Source organism: Phoca vitulina, unplaced genomic scaffold (assembly GCF_004348235.1).
Source record: "Phoca vitulina isolate PV1807 unplaced genomic scaffold, GSC_HSeal_1.0 scaffold20, whole genome shotgun sequence".
Classification (NCBI taxonomy): Eukaryota; Metazoa; Chordata; class Mammalia; order Carnivora; family Phocidae; genus Phoca; species Phoca vitulina.
Window position 1 is genome coordinate 19,346,468 of NW_022589723.1, and position 16,105 is coordinate 19,362,572.

The 16,105-nt window shown below is 45.5% G+C and overlaps 1 protein-coding gene across 1 annotated transcript in view; it reads right to left on the minus strand.

Moving 5' to 3' along the window:
- MYO5C (myosin VC) overlaps window positions 1-16,105 on the minus strand; it is an 80,942-nt gene that overhangs the window by 13,202 nt on the left and 51,635 nt on the right. Inside the window, exons 25-34 of the mRNA XM_032417275.1 lie at window positions 14,808-14,901; window positions 14,430-14,493; window positions 14,264-14,344; window positions 13,220-13,400; window positions 11,015-11,108; window positions 10,505-10,568; window positions 9,313-9,481; window positions 5,600-5,687; window positions 2,634-2,732; window positions 987-1,141 (exon numbers count right to left, since the gene is read on the minus strand). Of these exons, the coding sequence (XP_032273166.1) occupies window positions 987-1,141; window positions 2,634-2,732; window positions 5,600-5,687; window positions 9,313-9,481; window positions 10,505-10,568; window positions 11,015-11,108; window positions 13,220-13,400; window positions 14,264-14,344; window positions 14,430-14,493; window positions 14,808-14,901 (1,089 nt within the window). The remainder of the gene's footprint in view (window positions 1-986; window positions 1,142-2,633; window positions 2,733-5,599; window positions 5,688-9,312; window positions 9,482-10,504; window positions 10,569-11,014; window positions 11,109-13,219; window positions 13,401-14,263; window positions 14,345-14,429; window positions 14,494-14,807; window positions 14,902-16,105) is intronic.

Genomic DNA, 16,105 nt, shown 5'->3' on the forward strand with positions numbered 1-16,105 from the left:
GTGGTCAGAGGTAAGAGGAAAACTGGGAAAGTCTTGGGATGTGAAGGACAAAGTGGGAGTGTTTCAGAGAGGCAGGCCTAATGCTTCCGTCCATGAGAGGAGGATAAAAAATTAAGGGAAAACCATTGGATTTAGCAAGAGGAATTACTGGTCATCTTCTTGTGGAGTGACAGGAGCAGAAGCCGGATTGCAGGAACTGGTGGAGGCTGCTAGTGTAAGCACCTTGGCAGTTGGGGGTGGGGGTGGGGGTGGAAGGAAAGGCGTAGAGACTACAGGGTATGTGGGCCAAGCAAGGGCTGCTTTAACGTGCTGTGTGCTGGAGCGGGGAGGGGCAGGTCCTGGCCACCCACAAAGGCAGAGGCCAGGGAGTCACCAGGGAAGCCGAGACAGGAAATACTGGTGGGAAAGGATTTATACTCCTCATGCCATGCATCTTTCAGTTTCTAAATATTTAAACATTCCAGAGCAGCAAGATGAGGCAAATACTGTGTGCCTATGGCCTGGGACACAATGCACGTGGGCCTTAAGAAAACCCATCTTATGCAATTATGGACAGGGAAAACATCAATTTCTGGGGGCCCCTTCCAAGAGCACTCTGGTGGCTCTCATGAATATACGGACCAGAAAGCACTGAACACCAGACAAATGTGAATTCTCTACTCCTAACTCCTGCTGAATAATGCATCCTCACAGCCGGGCATCTCACCTGCTGAGGGGGTAGGGGTGGTGGGGGTGGTGGCTACCAGGTTGTAGCCTTGGAGGTAAGGCTTTGAGGTCTATTTGCAGATCGTTAGCCTTGGGGATCCCTGACCGAACTTGTCTTTTCTGAACAGCTTGGCTTTCTTTCCCTGAGTGGGCCTCAGACTAGTCTGAGGAATCGTGTGATTCACCGAAGACTCGAGGTGAAGGATGGGCCAAGGATGAATCCTTACGATGTTCTTAAAGTAACCAAAATCCCAAGGGCCAATGTCAAAGGCAGTTCCTACCTTAACCACCTGCTTGATACCACTGATGATGCTGCTCATGAGGGACCGGAGCCTGCCAGCGTCATTTAGGGCGTCTGCGTAGCGCACACACATGAGCAGGATGTGAGCCGGCAGCCCTGGGATCATGTTCACCACCACGCCACGAGGCTTCAAGTCTGGAACAGAAAGAGCTGATGAGGACTACAGCTGAGAGTCAGCTTTCCCCATAAGGAGCCTCTGACTACAGGGCAGGGCTTATTTGCTTTTCTGTACTTGATATAGTGCCTGATGCATAGGGATAGCTTTTCTCTTTGAGGAATTCAGTCTGGCTCTTCCTGGCAAAAATGTACAGGTCCCACCTGTTCCTCTTACTTCTCATTTGCAAAGTACTTTCTCTTTTTTAAAAGGCTGAAATCTAGGGGCGCCTGGGTGGCTCAGTCGGTTAAGCGCCGGCCTTCGGCTCAGGTCATGATCCCGGGGTCCTGGGATCGAGCTCCGCGTGGGGCTCCCTTCTCAGCGGGAAGCCTGCTTCTCCCTCGCCCTCTGCCTGCCGCTCCCCCTGCTTGTGCTTGCGCTCTCTCTCTGTCAAATAAATAAATAAAATCTTAAAAAAAATAAAGGGCTGAAATTTAGACAGAATTTGTACTTCTCCTTGGCATGGAGACCCTGGATTTCAGACCTCTGATGTGAGGGAGGAACCCCATGTCCATGCACCTGACTCCGGCCTCTTATGATGAGGATGGGATATGATCTCAGTGATCTCATGCACCTGCCTTGAATCAGGAAAATAGACACACAATAGTTCTGCAGAGGAGGCCTTGCCAGCCTTGAGGAGAAGGCGGGGCGGGGGGAGGGGCGGTGGTAAAGGGAAGAGAGAGACTTTATAGAACAAACTAAGGTAAGCAAACAAAGACCTCCCCCATGGCTGCATTAAGACAGGGGAATGAAGAGACCCCACAGCTGTGCACCCATGACGGTAGAAAGGAAAGGGTACAGGTGCTCACGTGTGGGGGTGGGGAGTCACTTAGAAGAAGAGGAAGTTAGGCTGCACATCAGTTTTCTGCTTTAAGATCCTGAGAGCAGCTTTTCTCCCTCCCACTGGAAAACCATGTGATTTTCATGGTGAAGACAGTCTAGTAAGATTAGTTCTAAGACCACCAACCCTTAAGTGTGTATGCTGGAACATTCCTGTAACTGAGGTGTGGCTGGGAAGCCCCCATCACATTGCCTGCAAATAGAATTCTCAGCAGAAGTCAGATGGAACAAGGAGCCACAGTTACTTCCACCATAGCTCCTGTGCTAAGACGCAAAAATGAGAGGCTGTGTCTTCTATCTGGATCCTATGATTAGACTTTGCAAGGGGTTAGGGCAGCACTTCTTAACTGAGGGCAATTCTGGCTCCCTGGGGATGTTTGGCAACGTCTGGAGATGTTTTTATTGTCATGACTAGAGGCTGTTACTGGTTTCTAGAGGGTAGAAGTCAAGGATGCTACTTAACATCCTACAGTGCACAGCCCCCCACAACAACCAATTATCTGGTCTCCAGTGGGGAGGTTGAGAAAGTCTGGGCTAGGAGAAGCAGCAGTGGAGGAAGAGAAGCGACGGCCCCCACCCAGGACGGCAGCAGTGAGTGACAGAGCAAACATTCAGAGTTCCAGGTCTCACTACCAAGAATGAGGTTTTGGATGAGCTTATCCTCATCTTCTGTCTTGTATTCCAGCATTCCAAGGTACTCCTTGGGTCCTGAGGATGAGCGCGCATCATTGCCTGTAGGCAGAGGCAAATAATCAGCTAAATTCACAGAAGCAACTTCCACAGGCTTTATAACAAGACTGCTCTGTCTCTCTCCCCCCCATTCTGGCTGGCTAGCACATGAACGCTTGTGGCTTTCAGATAAATGGAAACTTGATTAATCCTGAAGAACTCCTCTGGTGGTGATTCGTATCTGCAAGTCTATCAATGAGTATCGCTACTGCTGAAAAGGTGGAGTTATCCTTGAAGGGATCCTCATGAGAGCCAGCATGAATCCAGCACCGTGCGGATGAGAAAGCAAACCAAGATATTGCTTCTGTCTTCAAGATGCTGATGCCACAGTCAAGAAAACAAGATTTGTGGAACAGTTGGTGAGCAAAGTACCAAACTGCATGATCCCAAGGGGGCTGTATTAGTTTCCTATGTGCTGTAACAACTTACCACAAATTTAGTGGCTTAAAACACCACAGATTTTCCCAGAAGACTGAAATGGACCTCACATGTAGGACTGAAATCAAAGTGTCAGCAGAGCTGAGTTCTGGAAGCTCTAGGGGAGAATCCGTTTCTTGCCTTTTTCAGCTTCTGGAGGCTGCCCACATCCCCCGGCTTGTGGCCACATCACCCTGACCTTGGCATCCGTCACCACGTCCCTCTCTCTCTCTCTCTCTCTCTGCTTCCATTGCCACATTACCTTCTTTCACTCTGGCATTCCTCTGCCGCCTTCTTATAAGGTCTCTTGTGATCGTATTGGGTCCACCTAGATAACCCAGGGTAATATACCCATCGCAAGATCCTTAATTTAATCACATTTGCAAAATCCCCTTTGCCGTGTAAGTAACATAGTCACAGGTTCTGGGGATTGGGATGTGGACATCTTTGGGTGGGCCAGAGTCTGCCCTCTGGTCGCCTAAGATTCATGTCCATTCTCAGAGGAGACGTGATGACAGAAACAGAGGTTAGAGAGTCAGAAAGATTTTGAAGATGCTATGCTATTGAATTTGAAGATGGAGGAAGAGACCCATAAGCCAAGAAATGTGGGTGGCCTCTAGAAGCTGGAAAGGCAGGGGAAAAGATTCTCCCCTAAAGCCTCAAGAAGGAACATAGCCCTGCTGACATATTGATTTTAACTCTGTGGAAACCATTTTGGACTTCTGATGTCCAAAACCTTAAGATAATAAATTTGTGTTGTGTTAAGCCACTAATTTTATGCTGATTTGTTATAGCAGCTATAGGAAATTAATACAGAGGCCATAAGAATTCACACAGAAGTGGCTGGAACTTTAACAAATGAAGGAGGCAGCACAGCAGTTGAGCCAAGAAGGGCAAGGAGGGTCTGGTGGGTGAAAAAGGTGGTGCAGGTGACAAGTTAACAGAACTTTCTTATTACTGTATGAGAAGTTCTCCTGCTAATATACCAGCTCTGTTCCCTTGGAGACTAATAAAGGTAGAATGTCAACTCTCTTATTATGCAATACTGTTTATGGTAAGAATGGCGTCTGATTGGTGCCCTGCATCTGGACCTGGAAGAACAAGAAAGGAAGCAGAAATATCTGATAAGGACATTATACTTTGGGTGTTCTTGAGTGTGATGACTTGTATCTGGGCATGTTCCTTGCAGGGACTCTGGAAGCAAATGGCACCTAGGAGCGTTCAGAAGAGGTTGACTTCCTGCCAAGAGTCATGTGGCTGAGCCTGGAAGCAGATGCTGCAGCCCAGTAAGCTCTCAGGTGACTGAGTCCCTGCTGACGATGTGAAGGCACTCAGAGCCGGAGCCCCATAGCTAAGTTGCTCCTGAATTCTTGACTCTCAGAAACTCTCTGTTGCTACGTGTGTGTCGTCTAAAGTTGCTAAATTTGGGGATAGTTTGTTATATGACAATAGATAATTAATATAGGAAGGGAAGCTGATGTACTCCACTTTAGCCATGTGGAGTTGGAGGAGGTAGTAGAAAGGCAAAGGAGGTAGTCTTGGAGGTGAAGAGGGGCCAGCCGGGACTCAGGAACAGAAGTGAGGAGTAGGAGGTGGATTTTGGAAATCCTTGTGTTGAGATGGTAGTTCATTCATTCTTTCCAACAACGGGGACACAATGGGGGCTTGGGAAGGGCAGACGTGGTCCCTGCCCTCATGGGACAGACTGACATTTATCATTAATGATTTGAAGGAGAAAAATCCTCATGTTGGTGGTAGGCATTTGGAGACTGAGGTGAGAGTGGGATAAAGAACAATAAAGGAGCTCTTCAAAGAAACGAATACAGAAAAAGGAACAGACAGTTGGAGATACAGCCTTAGTGATCCAGGTTGGGAGGGAGAGGAAGCAATACGGAACAAGAATCAAGAGCGAGGAAGAGAGAAATCAGAAAAGTTCAGCAACTCAGAAGCAGACGTGGGAAAGAAAGGCACAGGGTCCTTTTCACAGGAGCTCACAAGGGCATTCAAAGTGTGAAGTTCAGTACATGTTCAGGACTCCTGTCTAGCTTCCTTGTTCTCTACTTCTTTCTTCTAACAGAAATGGAGATACTGATCCTATGTAACTGGGAGAGGAAGAGAATTTCAAAGCAGTTACACTGGAAACTTGTTCACAGTTTCATTTTTACAGGGGAGAGTCAATAGCAGAAGAGGTTAAAAGTATTCATTACGGGGTGTCCCTTACAATTACATGAGTGCATCTGGAATTATCTGAGAGCTGATGAGCTATCATCTGGTCCAAAGGATCTTTCCATTAGCCCATCACTGAGCCCCAACCTGCTCCCCCGCCCCCCTGCCCCAGTTGAGAATCATTCCTTTGAGTTTCAAAGACTCTGGATCACATCAGGAAACAAACAATGCGTGTTGACCTTAGCTGACAGTTCAAAAGGTAGGAAAGGGCGTGTTATTTTTCCTACCCTTCTCAATCGTCTTGGTTAGAGTCTTGACTTGATCTTGTAGCTTTTTAATCACTCTGTCCTTCATGTCTAACTCTTCTTCAAGATCCTACAGAAATCAAGAGAAACAAAGACATTAGCTTAGAGGCATCTTTATCTATGCTTTGGTAACAGCTTCATTAAGCTGTAATTCACATTCCATGCAATTCCCTTTGAAGTACACATCCAGTGGTTTTCTAAAGTCAGCTATACAACCATCACCATCATCTAATTCTGGAACATTTTTGTCACACCAGAAAGAGACCTGTAACTTGTTCCCCTAGTCCCTTCCAGTCCTTGGTAATCACTAATCTACTTTCTGATTCCTTATTATTTGCCTCTTCTGGACGCTAAACATAATTGGAATCCATACAATATGTGGCCTTTTGTGTCTGGCTTCTTTCACTTAGCATAATGTGTTCAAGGTTCATCAGTTTCAAGTATGTATCAGCACTTCATTCCTTTTTGTGGCTGAATAATATCCTATTGTATCGATATGCCATATTTATCTTGATCTATTTTTCCCTTAATGAAATAACGCCCATTTTACAGAACTGAAAAATACAAATGTGTGAAAACAGTTTCTCTGGATAGCAGAAGCTGGAGGCAGAGAAACTTCTGAGATTTGGGTCCTGGCTTTGTGTTTCCTTCCTGATAAGGGGGTGGCCTTGCCCATGCAGGATTTGGCTCAAGAACCAGCAGAGTCCTGGATGCCTATAAATATTTCTTAGAAAAGGCAGAGTGTTTAGGTTCTTCCTGAATTCTGAGGGCTTTGACTCAAAAAGGATTCAGGCTTCTCAGATCCAGCAGTGCCCACCATGCTGTCACTATAGCCCTGGGCCCTCCGGGGACTCTCAGCACCAAGGGAAACTGTGCTGTTTCTTTGCTGTGGTCACCTAGGTCTCCCCTGCTATGGTTCTGGGTCTCTGGCTAAACATGTCAGGAACTTTATTTGGCCTTACAAGTGGGAGTGTGGGTACAGTTTCCTCCCTCCTGTCTCAGTCCATCCTAAGATACGTCTAATAATAACAGCACCAGTCGAGGAGAACCGGGAGGAAACCACTGTTCACATTTTGATTTATTTCATTCCTTTCTTTTTTCCTAATATGGCACATACACATTTTATAGAATTGGGGTCATACTGCAGATAAAGTTTTAAATTCTGTATTTTTCTCTCATTATATTGAAGACACTTTCCCATGTCATTGATAATATATGCGAACTGTCATTTTAATACCTAAGTCATGATACACAACAATTTATTCTATCCACTATTGTTGGACATGCATTTTTTTTGCTACAATTAGTAACACTATGATGGACACTCTGAACAAAAGTCTTTGTTCACATATCTAATTACTCAGGATAGTAAGATATTAAAAATTGCATGACTGAATAAAAAAGAAGGTGATTCCAAAGGTTCAGGATATTTGCCTCCAAATCACCCCCGAGAAAGTTGACACCAATTTGACCTTTCTATTCCTGGAAACCATGTGTGACGATGCCCACTGCAAAGTGTTTTCAGCAGCACCATAAGATCTCTATTACTTGAGGGGCAACAATAACATCTAGTTTTAATTTTGAATTTCTTTGATAAATAGTGAGATGATCACTAAAAGTCCCCCCCCCCTTTTTTTTTTAAAGATTTTATTTATTTATTTGATAGAGAGAGACACACAGCGAGAGAGGGAACACAGCAGGGGGAGAGGGAGAGGGAGAAGCAGGCTTCCCGCCGAGCAGGGAGCCCGATGTGGGGCTTGATCCCAGGACTCTGGGATCATGACCTGAGCTGAAGGCAGACGCTTAACGACTAAGTCACCCAGGCGCCCCCCCCCCGCTTTTTTAATAAGGATTTTTCTTTTACTCAAAAATCATGTAGTGGGTCAAATAGTGTCTCCTCAAAAATTCATGTCTACTTAGAACCCCAGAATGTGACCTTATTTAGAAACAGTCTTTACAGTTGCCATTAAACTAAGGGTCAATATGAGATCATACTGGATTAGGGTGGGTCCTAAATCCAGTGAGATTCTCCTTCCAATAGAAAAGGACACAGAGAGATACAGCCCATATGAAGACACAGGCAGAGGTAGGAGTGACGCTGCCACAACCCAAGGATGCTGGGAGCCACCAGCAGCAGGAAGAAGCGAGGCAGGACTGTTCCCTAGAGATTTTGGACTTCTGGCCTTCACAACTGTGAGAGAACAAATTTGTGGTGTTTTAAGCCACCCAATTTGTGGTAATCTATTATGGTAGCTCTAGGAAACTAATATGGTGAAGTCTCATTTGTGGGCAAAATCCCCCCCCCATATATAGAAATTATAATTTTTTGTTGTCTATTATTCCGTTCATTTACAACACCACGGTTACTCACTGGCTCGGGAATACGCTGCTGGAGTGAACAGGTAGCTATGAGTGTTGCCCGGCTCGGTGCACTGTGGGAGGAGCAGCGTGGCCTGGCCCTGCGTGGGAACCGAGCCACACACACACAGGGGGGCTCCTGAGGAGGAGCACTGAGTGGGACTTCACCGCACCCTCTGCCGGTGCTGGAGCATCAGAAACAAACTCATACAAATCCCACACAGCTCAGGGACTGACAAAACCTAGAGCTGCGCGCTCACAGTGAGGGAGTGAACGTTCACGTGGGGCAAGATGCTCAACATGCACGACCCACCCACTGCCCTCTCCTTTACCACGGGCTCCGGCTGAGGCCCCGGGGACGCACACACAGGCACCCGTGCGGAAGGCAGGACCACCGCTCACAAAAGCTCAGCAGTTGCTTATCCAGTGTGACCTAAGGAGGCTATTCTCTGAGAAAGTTGTATCCCCCTCAGAAAAAGATGGTCATCATCTAGGTGCCCCTGACTGGAATTTGTTACTTGCTATCAAATGGTAAGCTCTTTGGATTCCTTTGGATATAATTACTCGTCAAAGTTAAATGCTGATCCTGCAAAATATGATTTTATCCTATCGTGGTTTTCCTGTGAGATAAGAAATGGGGGGCCCTGACAACAGGGTGCAGGGCCTGTGGGCCTGTCCGGGCTGCCGACTCCTGCCCTGGTGAGCCCTTCCCTGGTCATAGTCTTGGAGGCTGCCAGCCCAGGAAGGGGCCTGAGCATGTCCGACTCCAGGAAAGTGCCCCATCTTTCACTATGGTGCTTCCCAGTCCTGTGGGTTTCACACATTAGTCAAATTTCCAAAGAACTGCTGGGAACTGACTTAGAGTTGCCTAAATTCATTTTGGCCAGAGCACTTACAATTTGATGAAGATTTAACAATTTAAAACGTCTGCCATCTACCATCGTGATCATTTCATAGAGGAACACTTTGACCTGAAAAATTGTAGGAAGGGCATACCCCCAAAGCAAGCATGGGCCTTTAATGGGAAAAGGCTTGCTGTAGACCAGAACATCGTCATCTCAGATGGCTGCTATCCATGGGACAGCGCTCATCTCTCCTCTTGTCATCCCTTTACTTTATGGGACACTTCCCTGGTGTGGCCCATGAAAGTCCCCAAGGCTCCCCGGCAGAAGGCTGCAACCTCAGAGACCACCTGTCTGCTGAGATAAGGACACAGATTGCTCTGACGGAAGCAGCTTTTGGTCTGGAGTCATTCATCATATGCTTTAGGTGGCATGTCCCCCCTTTCGGTGACATCTGCACATAGTCATTTATCAACAAGTTGGAAAACTTCTCACCCTGTTTTCCATAGTTAGACGAGATGCTTCCTGCCGGAAAGTACTCTTGACTTCACTTTCAGTTTCAAATTGTTTCTTCAAGTGCTCACTGGCCTCCTGCATTTCTTGAATCTTACTGATCAGCTTCTTTTTCTCTTTGGTGTATATTTCATTATGGGCCTCTATGGTCCTGAGAAAAAAATAAAGGAAATTTTGGCATCAGTTTGACCGTCTTGGAGAAGTCACTCATTGTCATAGCAAACAATGATTATTTCCAAAGACAGAAAAATACTTTGACCAATTTATGTGTAAAGTGAATAGTACCTCAAAAGAAATGTCCTTGAAGTGGGGGTGGAGGGTGGGGGTGAAGATCAGGGCTGGCTGGGTATAAAATTGCCCACGACTGCCCCAGTCTCCTTAGCCTGATAAGAGATTCTTGCTTCCACTCTGCCAAAGGATGTTGACCGCTTCTCCGGGACATTCACACCCACTCACACCCTTATGACCAAAAGCCCAATGATTATCTCCTTTGTGAACAGCCTGGGGACCAGACTCTCAAAAAGCCAGGGATCAGAGAGAAGAGAAGTAGTAGCCCATCAAAAAAGATCCAAGACTGTGTCTTACCACTTTCCTACTATTTGGGGCCCTCATTTCAACCCCATCCTACCAATAAAGTCACATGACTAAAAATGCTCTCTAGGACATAGGGTGTCCATGTATGGCTCTGAAAATTAAGTATGTCAACGAGCTGGTGGCAAAACATTTTCCTTGCAAGGCTCTCCCACAGCACCAGGCCCTCTGCTGGTCAAGATGCAAATCTGGGGGGATTATCAGCGAAGATTCTCTGTCACATGGATTTCAAGCCTTACCCTAAATGGTCTGCTCTGAGAAAATCTGTTCTCTCACACACAATCTTATTTCAGCAGTTTTTTGAATCCATGTTCTAAGGGTATAAAAGCTGAAAAATATGTCTGCTCCCTGGAACAAGCAATGTTTTGATTCTTGTATGTTCTCCCAGGGGTGTGTGTGGAGGGGGAGGGGAGGAGGTGTGTACATACATGTTTCTTTCCTTCACATTTGAATGGTAATATATCATATACCTTAATTAGCACCTTGCTTTTTTGGCTTAACATATCTTGGTATCTCCCACAATTTCAGAAAGGAAAAGCATTACATGAGCATGAACTTGAAGAACATACACATTAACACTTACTTTCTTTGTGTTCCTTCCTCTTCTCGATTGCGGTTCAACTGATTAGATAATTCTTCCAGTTTTCCTGTAGTGAGAAGAACTGTCTTTACTTTGGGGTCCATATCGCATTTTGATTTGCATTTGGTCATGCTTTGAAACAGTCCTAAACTGTTTCCTGCTTGAGATTAGGTTTTGTTTGGTCTGAACAATGTTTAAAAATTTTCAAAGCCATTATTCCAAAATTGTGATATTTCACATAAAAATCTGGATCTCTGGCTTTTCTTGAAAGATAGGAATATCAAGCAACACTGGGGTCAATATTCCCACTTGGCAACAACCAACGGAGCTTGGAGGCCACTGCACCTCTAAATGCCATGCACCTTACTGTCCCCTCCACTCAGCCCACTTAGGTCACCTGGCTGGGCCCCTGGAGAACCAGAGTTCGAGATCCCTGGGTACAATGACTTCTCTGTTATTTCCTGGACACGGGAATCCATTTCCTAGAAGCAGTTTCATGACAGTTTCAGTTACCTTTCATGCTTTCCGTTTGTTCATTCAGGCGGATTTCCAGATCTTGCTTCTGCTTCTCCAGTTCTGAAATCTGCTGTTTAAAGTCTGGGATCATCTTTAGAGAAGAATTAGAAATATTTGAATACAAAACACTTTTGTCTGTGAACTTCAAAATCTCAGAGCTACTCAGAAGCAAACTAGACCGTCTGGGTGTTTAGCCCCAGGGAGCGTACGTCTGGTATTGCTGTGTAGGAGAGCCAGTCAAGGCATTAGGCTGGTTTGGCATTATGGTTTTTTACCTCAAGATCTACAGAGTCACAAGCAATACCAGCACGTTTGGAGGGAGTGGCTCTCACACAGCTACAACCATAATATCACCAGGGTCTCCTGGGGGAGAAGGAAGTCACTGTCTGGGAGGCCGTGTGGGAGCTCTGCTGAGGTTAGCCATCCTCTTGGGCCCAGGCCCAGAGACGCCACCTCCTCATCTAGGTACACGAAAATCATCTCAAAGAGGTGCCTCCGTGCCCTGTGAATTCCAGGCGGTGCACGGCTCTGTAAGTGGAGGTCTGGAATGATCCAGTATGTTTCACAGTCCTCTGTCCTTGTCTGTCTGCATCTTTCTTTCCTTTTCCCCTTCCCCTTCCTCCCTTCCTCCCTTCCTTCTTTCTTTTCTTTCTCTTTTTCTTTCTTTCTTTCTTTCTTTTCCTTCCTTCCTTCCTTTCTTTTTCTTTCTTTCTTTCTTTGTCAGAGAGAGAGCACAAGCAGGAGTGGCAGGCAGAGGGAGAAGCAGGCTCCCCACTGAGCAAGGAGCCCGATGCAGGACTCGATCCCTGGACCCCGGGATCATGACCTGAGCCGAAGGCAGATGCATAACCAACTGAGCCACTCAGGCATCCCTGTCTGCATATTTCTTTAAATGTCACTCACCTCCACCCTCAGTCAGGTAAATAGTTTTTCTCTCATCCAAGTGTATAAAAACACCTGTGCCTCTGAAGTGCACACGAAGAATACGTGTTTGTGCATTTGGATGCACGTTCTGCATTGTTCCTCAGTAAAGTTTCATCCAAAGGATAAACAAAGACATGAAGGTCCTTAACCACTGCTCCACACGTTTGCTGTGCCCAGGGTCACATCTCCTCACCTGTGACACAGCCCGGAGATTTCCTAATACTCTCAGGTTAGGCAGAGGAGAAGGAAATGGTAAGAAAGCTGAGAAGGGGTAGCCAGTGAGATGGGTTCTTAGGAAAGCATGGTATCCTGGAAGGCGGCAGAACAAATAGCAGGGAGGAAGAGGGAGTGATTAACGTCACCAAATGTGGCTGAGAGATAAGATGGGGGTGAAAAGGAGCACTTTGGGCTCAGCCATGTGCAGGCAGCGCTGGTCAGTGGTTGGGGCCTATGAAAGAATGGCGTGGCTGTGGGGGAATTGGGAGGCGGGTGCAGAAATCTGTTAGGTAGCCACTGAGAAGCCTGGCCAGCTCCCCCAGAGAAATGGGGTGGTGGCTACAGGTGATTTGGGGTTAAGAAAGGGATGTTCTTTTTTAAAAATATATATTTTATTTATTTATTTGATAGAGAGACAGATAGTGACAGAGAGAGCACAAGCAGGGAGGAGAGGGAGAAGCAGGCTTCCCGCTGAACAGGGAGCCCGATGCGGGGCTTGATCCCAGGACCCCAGGATCATGACCTGAGCTGAACACAGACGCTTAATGACTGAGCCACCCAGGCACCCCAGAAAGGGATGTTCTTTCAGTCAGGAGATTCCTCCAGCATTTCTCCAGGGCTGAGGCCTGAGTTAGAAGAAAGGATGAGACAAACTCCGGGGGGGAGAACCGGCATCACGGAAGAGAGAAGTCCTTGAGAAAATGAGTTGAGAAGCACAGAGGGACAGACCTGAACACATACCCCACTCCAGAGTCATCCTTCTACCTTAGCGTTTTTGGTCACTTTCCAAGGGGTTAGAGCTAGACTTAAAATACACAGATTTAAAAATACATGTGCACATCACAGAATTTGGACCCATCCTATGGTAAATAAACCCACTTTCAAATCAAAGTGCTCTCCAGCCTAGGGTAATTTTATAGTTTATCTTCTGACCCAGTTATTTCACTCCAGAAAACATAATTCTGATCCATCGTTTACTGCCAAGAAACTGAATTTTATTCCACTAACAAATGACATCTCTAGAATAATGGCCACCCCGGGGCCCCACGGCTAAGATCATACCATGTTTTCTGATGTTAGCCTGGTAACTTCATGACGGATACTTTCATTGATGTCAGTCTCCTCTCTAAATAATTTCTGCAGGTGGTTGATTTCCTGACTTAGATGCACCACTTTGAAGTTCAAAGCTTCGATCTCCTTTTCATAGCAGTCCTTCTGGGACTGGAAATGGCTCTCCAAAATGCTGTCAGAGGAGAGGCCAAGAAATGAACCACATGGTCTTTGTTCCGCTGTGCTGCTGACTGTGAGCGTGCACATGCCCAGCAGTTACGAAAATTCACAATGAGAACCATGCTAAGGACACAAAGTTTACATAGATACACATAGTGACAGGCTACGGAATTTGGTACGTAGAATTATAAAACCCTTCTGGCCAGTTAGGGAGCATTACATGGCATTAATATGCAGTTAACGGTAAAAAATTTTAGACATTATTAAAATTACACATTAATAGTTTAAGAATATGTTCTGTATGCAACAGTAGTAAATAGACATTCATTATGCATCTGTTAAACTCAGAGAATGTACAACACCAATAGTGAACCCTGAAGTCAACTATTGATTCTGGATGATAATGACAGATAAATGTAGGTTCATCAATTTTAACAAATGTACTACTCGATGGGGATAGCAATACTGGTTGTGTGGGGTGAGGGCAGGGAAATCTCTTAGAAATCTCTGTACTTTACGCTAAATTTTGCCGTGGACCTGAAATTGTTCTAAAAGACAAAGTTTGTAAGTAAAAGATTACAGCAAACTCCTTAAATCTAAACATAGTTATATCTCTATAGTAACACTGGCTACTTATTTCATATAATCAGTTTTCCCTGTACAGATTACAGGTCTTATGACTCAGAAGTTTATCCTATAAAAAGATTGTTTTTCATTATCAAGCTCATTACTTAATTCTTGAAATATTTCCAGCAATTATTAGATCATCCCACTATAAGGAATTCCCTTTGTGTCAAATCTGTGGAAGATAAACTTCTGACTTTCCAATATTCATTATCTCTGAAAATCAAAAAGAACTCTGGGGGAATTTCTCACTGTGTTGCTTTCTTTAGTCCTTCATAAGCAAACCAAAGTTCTCCATCCTCATTTAAATGTTCCAAATCTTCCAACGAGAGCCTGGAAAATAAGGGGAGTAAGAAAATCCGTCATCTCACTCGTGTGTTACATGTTTCTAAAGGTTTGGTAATGCGAAAATGATTACCTGCTTCTAACATCTTCAATGTCATAGCTTTCAAGAAGTTGTTTGGTGATCTTGGACATCTTTTCTGAGGGGAAAATGCAGAGCTGGTATAAATGACATTTCTGCATGATATCTCTTCTCACATTCCTTTTTTTGGTCCCACTTTTCTAGATTTCACAGAGTGTCCAGCTAACCATACCATCAGCTAACCTACCAGCTATTCAACCAATCAGCTAACCAACCTACCAGCTATGAAGTCAACCAGCTATTCAACCTGCCACATGTCCAACCAACCAGCAAACTAACCGGGCTCATACCAAAGGATACATTTCCTTAGCAGTGACGCCCATGATAAACTCAGTCTGCACCCATGGGCTCAGTGACTGGTATTTTTCTTACCTCTCATTTCCTGTTTCTGTGACTGCACGTGTTTCTCCATGTCTATCTTCTGTGTCTGAAGAAGCTCTATCTCCTTTTCAAACTCAGAGATTGTCTGTATCACAGCAATGACCGTACCGGGTGAAGAAAAAGTAGCTGTTACAGCTTATGCCAGACAAAGAGAATACTATTACAGTATTGTGTATCTACCCAAGACTTCCTCACCCAGTTAGGATCTTGTTAAATCATCACTGCCCACACAGTGTGGCCCTGAAACATGTTTAACTGCTCAAAGTATTGTTAACTTATTCTCAGACATAGTTGGTTATAACAATAGAATTAGTTTCCTTACTACATAAAGGGAAAATAGCTCCTTACTACAAGGTTGAGCTGGGCTGGGGAGGAAAGGGGCTCAAAAGAAGTAAAATCTAAGGGGCTGAATTCTCTTTCATTGTATGATGAACTCTTGGATGCAGGGATGTGGGCAAGCCACCACCATCATAATTGCGGGTTTGGGCTCCCAGCAGGTGTAAACGTGCCACAGCGGCTGAGCCAGGGGTACCCAGGAGGCTGGGAGTTGGCCGTGGGGGTGCAATCAGGGTGCACTGAGGGGGAGCACAGGTTGTGGGGAAGAGGCGGTATTCTGCCTTTATTACCTCGAGAGGGCAGCCTGAATAAGGATCACAGGTGTGAGGTTCTGTAGCTCTGGGAGATCTGCAGCAGGAAATAACCTCTCCGTGATCTTTTCTCAGTTAGTCTAAGTGTTTAAGGGCTGCAGCTCCAGTTTCTTCAGAGGGTGAAGAGGGAGATCCAACTGACATTTACCGATCACTTTACATACACGACCTCATCCTTATAATAGGCCACACGGTGATGGAGTAATAATTTATAGATGAGAAAACGGGGGCTACAGGAGGTGAAATGGCATGCTCAGGGCCACACAGGAGGGCTGATGGGGCTCCAGGACTGTCCAATCCAAAAGCCCTGCTCTTGGTAACGTTTCAGCAAATGTTCCAAGTCATAGATGTATTTACTTACAGACTGATTGTTTATTTTCTGTGAAAATCAGATGAATCTTAATATACCACATCAGAGGGTTTGGACCAAGTTTTAGCTACCAAAGAGGAAGCGAGTGACAAATAGTGGGACCTCACTCCAAGAGCAGCCATATGATGTCCCAAGATGCAGACTAGTCAGAGGACACGACTCCCATGGATTGACGTGAGCCTCGTGTGACTCTGAAGAGTGAAGCAGTCAGAGCAATACGTGGTCCTCCCTGATCCCACAGTCCAAACTCCTCCTTTTCAACAATAGGAAAC